This window comes from Bubalus kerabau, chromosome 19, assembly GCF_029407905.1.
Source record: "Bubalus kerabau isolate K-KA32 ecotype Philippines breed swamp buffalo chromosome 19, PCC_UOA_SB_1v2, whole genome shotgun sequence".
NCBI lineage: Eukaryota > Metazoa > Chordata > Mammalia > Artiodactyla > Bovidae > Bubalus > Bubalus kerabau.
In genome coordinates, this window is record NC_073642.1 from 26,972,459 (window position 1) to 26,984,896 (window position 12,438).

Sequence of the window (12,438 nt, forward strand, 5' to 3'; positions counted from 1 at the left end):
CTCTTAGCGACCCCATGGACTGCAGCCTACCAGGCTCCTCCGCCCATGGGATTTTCCAGGCAAGAGTACTGGAGTGGGGTGCCATTGCCTTCTCTTGAATATGTTTATTAAACACAATGTCTTTGGACATAACTGAGGATCAGATGCCTCTGTGGTTTCTGGGAGGAGGCAGAGCTGTAACTTCTGAGCATCACCAGCATTCCTTCACTAACAAGGGTCCAGATTTTCATATTTATCCCAGACTGTCTTTCTGAAATACATTTTTGTAGACTCTTGCTTCCCTTCTGCCCTGGATAAGAGTTAGGCTGAGAAAATCGAGCCCTGTGCAAGTCATTTCCAAGAGCAATAAACAGGATCAGAGAGGCCACTGGAGGATTGCTCTTGCCATTTAATGGTCTGAGGACAGGGCGTCTGAGTTCACGAGCTTGCCACAAGTGGGAAGGAGAAATTCTTAAACTGTGGTTTCTTTGAAATGTAGAATGCTGATCATTGCCTTAACAAGCTTCTGAAAATTTCTAGCTCGTAAGAAATAATATATTATGGTAGTGAAGCACGGGGAAGGCACTCTCATCTAATGACAGACCTACTTATGCTTTAAATTAATATTTCTGCCTCGGAGGCCTGGCTGTAGAGAGCCGCCCTCACTGGCTTGCCATGCAGCCTGTTGTTCAATCTCTAAGCTGTGTCTGACTCTTTGCGACCCCAGGGACTGCAGCATGCCAGGCTTCCCTATCCCTCACTATCTCCCGGAGCTTGCTCAAACTCATGTCCATTGAGTCGACAATGCCATCCATCCTCTGTTGTCCACTTCTCCTCCTGCCCTCAATCTTTCTCAGCATCAGGGTCTTTCTAATGAGGTCACATCAGGTGGCCAAAGTATTGGAGCTTCAGTTTCAGCATCAGTCCTCCCAGTGAATATTCAGGGTTGATTTCCTTTAGGACTAATTGGCTTGATGTCCTTGCAGTCCAAGGGACTCTCAAGAGTCTTCTCTGGCACCACAACTCAAAAGCATCAGTTCTTCAGTGCTCAGCCTTCTTTATGGTCCAGTTCTCACATCCATACATCCCTACTGGAAAAGCCATAGCTTTGATGATATGGACCTTTGTCAGCAAAGAGATGTCTCTGCTTGTTAATACACTGTCTAGGTTTGTCGTAGTTTTCCTTTCTTGTGGCCTGAGGGGGTGTTTTTAAGGCCCTGGGACCTCACGGTCTTCATCGTGAATGGAGGGCCAGGAAGGGCTCTACAGTCAGGGATTCTGAGTCCAAATTTAAGCAGGGAGCAGACTTTCTGCTTGAACACAGATGCCCAGGGTGAGGTCGGAGCATCTGTGATGCTGCTGCAGGAGACTGGCTCTCTAGGTTTGCCCCAGTGGGCTACCAGTATTTGGGACCAGCAGTGGTTCTTTCCCTGTAGCTTGTGCCATGTGCCTGAACTTCTGAACATCTTACCTGCCTCCACGTGACAGGAAACAAGAGTTCTTTATGAATGCTGTTAGCTGTGAGAACTTTTTTTTTTTAACCACTGAAACTAAATATAGTCATGCTGCCTGGGATGTTGTTTTCCAGAGGAGAAAGGCAAAGCCCGGACTAGGGAAGGGCTCAGTCAGGTCACATGACTAAGGAAGGGCCAGTACCCAGGTTCCCCGGTTCTCCTCCCAGGTGGTGCTTTTGGTTAGCTGGACAATTTTTCTGCTCATTCCTGGACTTCTCTGTCATTAACAAAACCTCTCCTCTTTGCTGAATTACAGAAATGGCTTCAGACATCCCTGGCTCAGTGACGCTGCCCGTCGCCCCCATGGCGTCCACTGGACAGGTGAGGATGGCGGGGGCCATGCCCGCCCGAGGAGGAAAGCGGCGATCCGGGTAAGCCCCCTCGGTGTTTCTGGGAACTGCGTTGGATATGCGTTGCACAACATTCTTGACCTGTTAGGAAAATATTGTCTCTCCCTGTCCCAGAGAGTAAGAGCTCAGCAGTTTGCATCCTGTTTATTAGATTCCGTGGGATTCCTAACCAGGCATGTGATCGCCTCTAAGTGTTTTTGGGCCTCGGCACCCAGCTGGGGACTTCTGTTTGCTTGTTCTTACTGTGAGAACGGCTCTGTGGTCCTGCTGGGCCTTGCTCCAGCCATCTCTCTCAGGGAGGGGGCTCACCCATCCGTCCGCCTGAGCCCACCAGCCAGAGGCACCCTGAGGGTCGAGCTTCAGCTCCTGTGGGCAGCAAGGATCCCTCTGGTGCTTTCTGTTCTTTGCTCTGGGTACCAGTCTTTGCCAGGTGCTGTGCAGGAATTCCTCTCAAAAAAAAGAAAAAAACAAAACAAAACACCTGGCTCTAGTCCAGCATCTAAAGGCTGGGCAGCTTCCACTGTAACCTACTCTGCCCGTAATGTTGGTAAGAGTGATGAGTTCTGGTGTGACCAGAAAGACCATCACTCTTGAGCCGATGGAACCCAAAACAGCATGTACTCATGATGTACCACATCTGTAACTGAGTGCAGGTCTCAGAAACAAATCAGCCATCACAGATCCCTGCAAGAAGAACAGAGTCTACGTGGTCAGACTCTTGTTTATCAACCAACTCCTTTTCTTCATTGAATCAACTTCATTTTCAATGAAATATTTGATATACAAAGTTTCTCACATAAAGTCAGTTTGTCCTATGAATGCATTTTCCCATAACACAGGTTCTCCCCAGGAAGACAGGGCTCCTCATTTGTAAAATGGTCTCGCATTTTTAAACCCGAGAGTTTCCTCTTAACCAATGCAATTCTTAAAGGTGCCTGGGCTGCCCCCAGCAGGGGTAGAGGTGGGGGGCAGGTGTATTTTGAGGATCTAGAATGGAATAGGATAGGATGAAAAAGTGCCTTCAGTGTTATCATTTTAGATGGTGAAAAGACTGCTGCCTGTGTGCTGGTCTTCAAAAGAGGGGCTAAGATTTTGGTGATTATGGAGGGGGTTATGGAGCCTGGTTCCCCACTTTCCCTTGGTTCAGCTCCCTCCCACCCCTGAATGCCCCCAGGGTGCTGATGCAGCCAGAGTTCCATCTTTACATGGGACCCACTGAGCTGTTGTGAGCAGTGGGGTGCTTGGGGCCACACTCCTCAGATCAGCCTGCCTCCAGCGCTTACTGCAAACCCAGATATCCTCCTTTAACCAGCTCTTCTTTCTAACTAGGTGCTAAGCTCAGTGGAGTCTGGGTTGTTAAAAGAATGCACTTGCTGTCAACATATCAACTTACTGCATTTTTTTTTTTTTAAAGAATCCAGGTCTTTAAAAAATTATTTTAAATGCCTTTGCTCTCTCACGTCCATTCCCTGGGGACAGAGCCTCAGTGCAGGCCCAGTCCTTTTTAAGAAGGCGGCACAGGACTCTCTGATGCAGGAAGGTAGGGCTGGGCCAGGCACCAGGCACAGGCAGAGAGGCTGGAGCCCAGTATTGCGGGAAGGAAAGTGGTCTCTGAGAGACTCTGCCAGGAGTCTGTGCCATTCCCCCGACCCCCGCCACCTGCCCGCCCCCAACCCCTGCAGAGTGTGTGCTAGGCTTCAGCGAGCTGAGGCTACTCCCCTCCCCCGCCCCCGAGATCCTGGCCCCAGCCTGACATCTGGACCCTGACTTCTGCTGGCTCCCTGAGCTGATGATCGGACAGTGGACTCAGGCTTCTTTGTGAAGGAGTCCTCCCAGCTGCCCCTTTCCCTCCCAGAGCACGTATACTCAGTGTGATTCCGGAGGTGGAGGAGGACCTTGGTGGGGTGAGACTGAGACACAACCTAGAGCAGGTGTCTCCAACCTGCTGGGTCCCCCACGGTACTGGTCCGTGACCTGTTAGGAACTGGGCTGCATAGCAGGAGGTGAGCAGCAGCGAGCAATGGAGTGAAGCTTCATCTATACTTGTAGCCGCTCTGCATCATTCCCATCACCACCTGAACTCCGCCTCCTGTTGGATCGGTGGGGGCATTAGCTTCTCATAGGAGCTCAAACTCTACAGTGAACGGCACATGCAAGGGATCTGGGTTGCCTCGCTCCTGATGAGAATCATCCCGAAACCTTCCCCCAGCCCCATCGGCAGAAAAATTGTCTTCCATGAAACTGATCTCCAGTGCTAAAAAGGTTGTGGACTGCTGGCTTAGAGTTCTGCTCCACTTAGAACCAAGGAAGCCCAATGCCAAGCAAAAAAACCAGAGGTTCAAGGGGATGAGCAGCAATTGCTGACACACCCTCCCAAGCAGGAGGAGGAGGACACACACCTCCGGAGGCAGATCAGGGAACCAGCCACCTCCCGGAGGCCTGTCCTTCATTATCTTCATTCTTAGAGCCCTACACCTGACTCCATTTCCCCCTTCAGAGGGAGCAGCCAGAAAACTGTGCTTCCTTCTGCTAAGCCCCTGGGACTCACGGGGGGAGCTCTGTGTCTCACAAAGAAACCTCCCTTTTCACAGGGTGGTTTCCAGAGTAATTCTTACCTCTGATATTTTTACATGTTTTGCTGAAATTCTGTGATGGAGGCCTTCACTGTTGTAGAGTAGCCACAGCAGTGATAAGGCTCTTCTGCTCTCAGCCCCCATGCTTGTACAAAGGAGACCCCGATGTAAGTCACGTTCCTCAAATAGCAGGTCACCCCACTGGGGTCCCTGCCCATGAACTGTGGCCATTTACACATGCTTCCCCATCCCTGCCATCTTGCCCCTCCTCCTCCTTCTCTCCTAGAGTGTTCAGCACAGTTAGAGACATAGGGAGGGGGAGAAGGAGAGAGGAGAGGTGGGTTGTGTTGTTCAGTCGCTCAGTCGTGTCCAACTCCTTGTGACCCCATGGACTGCGGCATGCCAGGCTTCTCTGTCCTTCACTCTCCTGGAGTTTGCCCAAACATGTCCAGTATTCTTGCCTGAAAAGTCCCATGGACAGAGGAGCCAGGTGGGCTACAGTCCATGGGGTTGCAGAGAGTTGGACATGACTGACGTGACTTAGCATATTAGCACACATGTCCATTGAGTTGGTGATGTCATTCAACCATCTCATCCTCTGTCTCCCCCTTCTCCTTCTGCCTTCAATCTTTCCCAGAATCAGGGTCTTTTCCAATGAGTTGGCTCTTTGCATCAGTTGGCCAAAGTCTTGGAGCTTCAGCTTCAATATCAGTCCTTCCAATGAATATTTAGGGTTAATTTCCTTTAGGATAGACTGGTTTGATCTCCTTGCTGTCCAAGAGATGGGCTGTGGCGGGTGGAAGGATCCTTCCTCCCGCTCCTCTTCCCTACCCAGGTCTTCCCACTCTGACTTGGTTATTCTGGTGGAGGAACTTGTCCCGATTCCCAGGATAACTACCCAGCCCTGGGGTTTCAGAGCCAAGTAGAACTGACCCCTAGTGGGTTTGGCTCCCCTGGCCACATGCCTGGCCCAGTGCCGAGGATCCTCTGGCCCGAATGTTCCCTCCACTCCCCTGACAGGCTCCCCAGTACACGTCTTAGCAAGCTCCGTGCTCTGCGGGCAGTGGGGACACAAGGTGAAGGTTCAGAAGTTTCAGATTCTTTGCAAAGTGATTCCACATGTGTGGGGGAAGGAAGCAGAAGCCAGTCACCTGGGCTGCATTTTTGTAGAGGACTCCCTGATCCCGGTGAGGGGATGGGATGGGGCTGGGGGGCACCCACAGGGCACATTGGGTTCTTTTCAAAAGACAGGGGGGTGGGCTGTCATTGTTGTGGACAGGTTGTGCCCACTCCAGAGTCAGCCCCTATCGGGAAGGGGAGGTAAGGGTGGTGAGGACCAGGAGTCCTAGCCCCTTCCCGCTGCCTTGGAGTCAGATGCTGGGCTTCTAAAGCATCATCATTGAGGAGAATGATTTCCAAATCGTGTGCAGCCAGTACACCAGCGTCTCCCTGCAGTGTAAGCCCGTGGCTGCTGGAATGTGGTTACGTAAGTACATGTTTCGCTTGGCTCGGATTATGCAGTAGTGATGCTGTCATCTGGCATTTGCTGGCACCCATGTCCCTTCACCTTTTGTCAATAGCAGCTTCGAGCAGCCCAGGGTTGCTCCTTTGCTGAGCTCTACAACCAGCCTGGCGGGCACGGCCTGTCATCTTTTCTCATAAGAGCAAAAGTGGATTCTTTGATGACTCATAGTGGATGATGCATTATTATTATTATTACACAATCGCTGTGAGGCAGATTCACATTGCTCACTCTGAACCAGATGCAAGCTCAAAAGTGCCTTTCACGACTTTTTATTGAGGGTAGAAATCATGCTCAGAACAGGAAAGTGAGGCAGAAGGCATCTTCAGCCCACCTTTGGAGGACTCTTACCTCATCCACTGATGGTACCAAATTCTTCAAAGTGAACACAATAGGACTTAAAAGTCATATTTTGATTTCTCTCCTTTATTATCCAGATGCTGTGGTATAATAGAGATACATAAAAGATACAAAACAAAGGATGATTTACTTGGAGTTTTTATAGCAGGAGAAATAAACAGAGCTATTGGAGTCATATTTAAAGTGGAGCATTTGAATTGATGACAGAAGACCCAAAGGCAGGGTCTTGGCAAGGAGTCTTCCAAAAGATCCTTCTGTCCTCAGAAGTTGCAATTTTTCTGTGTGGCTGATGAGCAGTGAGTCGTTTTGGGGTCAAGTGAGTTACCCTGAGGATCTAAACAGTCGTTTGTGTCCTGTTTTCTCTCCTGAGTTCACCCCGACACGATACATTTCACAATTCCTACATGTGATCGCAGCTCATATGTGATCACACACCTGCATGGGTAGAAAGGTACAGATCTGTGGTCCCTGAATTTTCATAGAGAAGTCCTGCTTCCTCAGTTTTCAGCAGTCTTCAGAAAACTGCCTCCAGAGCCTGGCACTCCGTCTCTTACACTCTGCTTGATTGGGTTGACGTGGTCCAGACCGGGACCGTTTACCCTGAGGCTCTCCTCTCTACCCGTCTGCCGCTTGAGGATGGGGTAAAGAACTGAGCTGTCCTTATGAAAATGAGGGTGACATAGCCCTGGTTGGCCCGGGGCTTCCCCGGCTCCAGCACTGAAGCGCTTCCCCCCCGCGGATCCCCTCCTGGGAAAATCAGGACATATGTCACCCTCAACACCCCAAAGATCTGCAGGCTCAGGAGGGACGGCTGACTAAAAAACTGCATCTTGCAGGAGCCAGATGATCACAGTCCTATCAACTGGAGCTGAAAGGCATTTTAAAGATAACTGATCATCTCGCACCCACTTGAGGTTTATCTAAATGCTTGCATAAATCCATTGGAATTCTGAAAATGCGATTTCTTTTTCTTAACCACTGAGCTGTTTTTGACAGCCCAGGGGTGTTAAGTAACCTTTCTGTCTGCAGCAAAGTCGCTCTTACCCATGATGAACACTAGGTGACGGTGTGGTTCTGCAGCGCTGCAGAAGCCCAGAGACAGGCTTTTTAGTGCTTTCTTCTCCTGGATGTCAGAGAAGGCAATGGCACCCCACTCCAGTACTCTTGCCTGGAAAATCCCATGGACAGAGGAGCCTGGAAGGCTGCAGTCCATGGGGTCACTGAGGGTCGGACACGCCTGAGCGACTTCACTTTCACTTTTCACTTTCATGCATTGGAGAAAGAAATGGTAACCTACTCCAGTGTTCTTGCCTGGGAAATCTCAGGGACGAGGGAGCCTGGTGGGCTGCCGTCTATGGGGTCTCCCAGATGTAATTTTCAGGAAAGGTGAGGCGAAGCCTTAGTAGTTAAGCAGCGTATTGGTGACTTTCCTTCCTTTAGGAAGTCGTGCATTCAGCCTTCATTTTCCCACAACGTAGACAACTCTGCTGCTGCTGTCTGGTACCCCGTTACACACTCTGCATTGTGGGGGGTCCTTGTCTCTCTCTCCCAGGGATGTTTTAATTCTATTTTTCCTTTCTTATAATTTTTCTTCCCTGCCTCCCCTCTTCTAATTGTGCACAAGTATTTTTGTTATTGTTACCGTCATCTCTTTAGTTATATAACTCCTTTTGTTCCTTTATTCTGAATGCAAGCCCTCAAGTCTGGAACTTGGGGGTTCTAAATGGGCATAAATCCCATCAGGTCATCTCAGATCAGAACTCTGGTCACACTGCTCATAAAACAAGATAAAAATAAACAAATGATTGTAAAGAAAAAACAGTGTTCCTTTGCCCTGTGTCATCCCAGTCCTTTGGTTCCCCAAGTAACCCCAAAGCCTGGAGAGTTTACCTCTTTAGGGCCCTCTCCCATGTGCTTGTGGAGTGATAGCTCTTCCCTTGAAAGTTGGCCTGGGAGCCCCGAGCCCTCCCCACGTCACCACTACGCCCTGCGCCCCAGCCTGAGAGCTGCGGGTGGGGTCATGTCTCCCATGAGGCCAGCAGCCGTGGCACCTGTAGTGTGGTTCTGGAGCACACCCGCCATTCTTGTGGCAAGCTCCTGGCCACCAGGCAGGCTGGATTCCCTTCTGCCTGGAGGCCACGGGAACTGTGTCCCGCTCAATCCATCAGGCCCCCTAAGAACAAGATGGGGAGTGCAGAATGCCTGAGACGTTCTTCCTCAAGGAAGCCCACTCCCCGTGAATGTCCGGGAGAATCAAAACATCTGTACTGTTTCTATTTTGTTCCTGAAGACTCTGGGTACACCTCGTACTAATTAACTGTTCTGCCGTAACATCTTCAAGGAGTAAAATTAATTGACATTAGGGAGGGCTGCTTTGTTGTTTTTCTTTTTTTGAGAAGGAGAGTTTGGGATATCAGCTAAACAAATATCAGTCAAAACTTTTCTATGTTTGTTTGGAGAGACCCAGTAAAGTGGGAATCTGAGTATGTCTTGGGTAAGTTTCAATAAGCAGACAGCCACTCTGACTAACTCAGGCACTAAACAACTGTATCTCCTCCCACATCCATTTACTTGGACCCAGAGTTTATAGGGTAATGGCCTTAAATGCCTTTTTCACTTAACTCATCGAGGCCAGCCAAGTCGTCACATGGCACAACTAGCAGTATGCCTTCTTTGCCTCTAAAGCTTCTTGTTTCCAAGCTCCCTGGAGCTTTCTCCATCTGTTAATATACCACTAGATAGTCAAAGGAGGAAGTCCAGTGTTGATACATGATGTGGAGGGGTGCAGGTGTCCCCAAAGATGGTGGGAAATATGGGGTGCTGACTTTTCCAGCACGGCAGCCTGTAAAGGGTTCTTGAAGGGTCGAGTCAGTATTTCAGCACTGTGCAGAAGCCCTCAACCACGTGATTAATGACGCTGGTACCGTAGACCTTTCATTTTGCCTTTTCTTGTCCCAAACCTGTTTGAGGACTGTGTGGAGATGCTGTTTATCGCACTGTCAAGGGCTGGGATTGTTGGAGAGCAGTCTGACCAAATCAACCCCCCTCAAGCCAACAGCTCATGTGTCCAGTTAAATGTTCTACTTCTAATGAATGCTCACTTGTGAACTTGACTTTTCCAGAATGGACTTTGATGATGAAGATGGCGAAGGCCCCAGCAAGTTTTCAAGGTGAGTTTCCTTTGTGTTCCCTAGATTTAAAGAAGCCCAAATAGCCAGTTATCACCTTATTGGAATGTATAGGGGTTTGAATGTCTTTTGTCATTGAAAAAAAACCATTGCCTGTTACATGGCATGGGAGGGGAGTTTGTGGGGAGAATGGATATGTGTATATGTATGGCTAAGTCCCTTCACTGTGCACCTAAAACTCACAACATTGTTAAATGGCTGTACTCCAATACAAAATAGTTTTAAAACCTTTAAAAAAAGAAGAAGAAAGCCATTGCCTGTAGCTTGACGGCCTTGTCCTTCATTCTGTGCTTATATTTGGCTCAGGGACAGGTAACTCTTAGCAAAATCTGCCATATCCCAGCCTAGATTTTCAAAAGTTAAGTATTAACAAGTGATTAACTCTGTTGGCTTTTTAAATTAAACAGACTGCTAGTTTTAATGGATCCCTTTTTAAAAGACAGGCCTAGAGTTCAAGTTTAGAAAAACAATCAAGATAAAGCCTCTTTTTCTACCATGGGAAATAAGGAGAAATATAAGAAACCTGGGTGGCCCTGTTCTGGATGCAGAAAACTGGACCTTAAGTTCCTAAGAGCTACGTCACTCGCTGGCCACATGACAACATCTCTAACTAGGCTCTGCAGGGCTGTCTGGAGTGCAGACTGCCTTCCAGAAGGATGCTAGCCCGTGGGTGCTGTGATGGTAGGTGCATCACTTACATGAAGGGTGAGGCGTGCCCTGTCCCATAGCTCTTTATTATTATTATTATCTTGTTTTAAGTTATGGGAGAAAGTTTGGCAAGGTTGAGAAAAAGAGCAAAGATCATTCCATCAACCTTAGCAAACTTCCCATCTACATCAGTTTACTTATGGAAGGACCTACTGTGACATTCCTCCTCACTCCACCCCCCCACCCCCTCCACTGCCCAAGAATTCCTAATTCTTGGTTGCTGATGAATTTGAAAACCTCCCCTGGGTGATGGGTACCTTTCTCTGGTATGCACAGCCCACAGTTTGGACTGACAGCCTCGGTTATTTAATAAAAGTTTTTTAGGACTTCCCTGGTGGTCCTCAGTGATCAATGCAAAGAAATAGAGGAAAACAACAGAATGGGAAAGACTAGAGATCTCTTCAAGAAAAATTAGAGATACCAAGGGAACATTTCATGCAAAGATGGGTTCGATAAAGGACAGAAATGGTATGGACCTAACAGAAGCAGAAGATATTAAGAAGAGGTGGCAAGAATACACAGAACTGTACAAAAAAGATCTTCACGACCCAGATAATCACAATGGTGTGATCACTGACCTAGAGCCAGACATCCTGGAATGTGAAGTCAAGTGGGCCTTAGAAAGCATCACTACGAACAAAGCTAGTAGAGGTGATGGAATTCCAGTTGAGCTATTTCAAATCCTGAAAGATGATGCTGTGAAAGTGCTGCACTTAATATGCCAGCAAATTTGGAAAACTCAGCAGTGGCCACAGGACTAGAAAAGGTCAGTTTTCATTCCAATCCCGAAGAAAGGCAATACCAAAGAATGCTCAAACTATCGCACAATTGCACTCATCTCACACGCTAGTAAAGTAATGCTCAAAATTCTCCAAGCCAGGCTTCAGCAATACGTGAACCGTGAACTTCCAGATGCTCAAGCTGGTTTTAGAAAAGGCAGAGGAACCAGAGATCAAATTGCCAACATCCGCTGGATCATCAAAAAAGCAAGAGAGTTCCAGAAAAACATCTATTTCTGCTTTATTGACTATGCCAAAGCCTTTGACTGTGTGGATCACAATAAACTGTGAAAAATTCTGAAAGAGATGGGAATATCAGACCACCTGATCTGCCTCTTGAGAAATCTGTATGCAGGTCAGTAAGCAACAGTTAGAACTGGACATGGAACACCAGACTGGTTCCGAATAGGAAAAGGAGTACGTCAAGGCTGTATATTGTCACCCTGCTTATTTAACTTCTATGCAGAGTACATCGTGAGAAACGCTGGGCTGGAAGAAGCACAAGCTGGAATCAAGATTGCCAGGAGAAATATCAATAACCTCAGATATGCAGATGACACCATCCTTATGGCAGAAAGTGAAGAGGAACTCAAAAGCCTCTTGATGAAAGTGAAAGTGGAGAGTGAAAAAGTTGGCTTAAAGCTCAACATTCAGAAAACGAAGATCATGGCATCTGGTCCCATCACTTCATGGGAAATAGATGGGGAAACAGTGGAAACAGTGTCAGACTTTATTTTTCTGGGCTCCCAAATCACTGCAGATGGTGACTGCAGCCATGAAATTAAAAGACGCTTACTCCTTGGAAGGAAAGTTATGACCAACCTAGATAGCATATTCAAAAGCGGAGACATTCCTTTGCCAACAAAGATTCGTCTAGTCAAGGCTATGGTTTTTCCTGTGGTCATGTATGGGTGTGAGAGTTGGACTGTGAAGAAGGTTGAGCGCCGAAGAATTGTTGCTTTTGAACTGTGGTGTTGGAGAAGACTCTTGAGAGTCCCTTGGACTGCAAGGAGATCCAACCAGTCCATTCTGAAGGAGAACAGCCCTGGGATTTCTTTGGAGGGAATGATGCTGAAGCTGAAACTCCAGTACTTTGGCCACCTCATGCGAAGAGCTGACTCATTGGAAAAGACTCTGATGCTGGGAGGGATTGAGGCAGGAGGAGAAGGGGATACCAGAGGATGAGATGGCTGGATGGCATCACTGACTCAATGGACGTGAGTTTGAGTGAACTCCAGGAGTTTATGATGGACAGGGAGGCCTGGCGTGCTGCGATTCATGGGGTCTCAAGGAGGCAGACATGACTGAGCGACTGAACTGAACTGGTGGTCCAGTGGCTAAAACTTTGCCTTCCAATGCAAGGGGTGTGGGTTCGATCCCTGTTCAGGGAGCTAAGATCCCGTATGCCTCGTGGTCAAAAAACCAAAACATAAAACAGAAGCAGTATTAGCAGTATTGTAACAGA

The 12,438-nt window shown here is 48.2% G+C and overlaps 1 protein-coding gene across 1 annotated transcript in view; it reads left to right on the forward strand.

Annotated features, from left to right (window-relative positions):
* The first annotated feature begins 1,751 nt into the window (after positions 1-1,751).
* The window catches only part of ARNT2 (aryl hydrocarbon receptor nuclear translocator 2), a 151,258-nt gene continuing 140,571 nt past the window's right edge, over positions 1,752-12,438 (forward strand). The window contains exons 1-2 of the mRNA XM_055556223.1: positions 1,752-1,864; positions 9,421-9,468. Of these exons, the coding sequence (XP_055412198.1) occupies positions 1,752-1,864; positions 9,421-9,468 (161 nt within the window). The remainder of the gene's footprint in view (positions 1,865-9,420; positions 9,469-12,438) is intronic.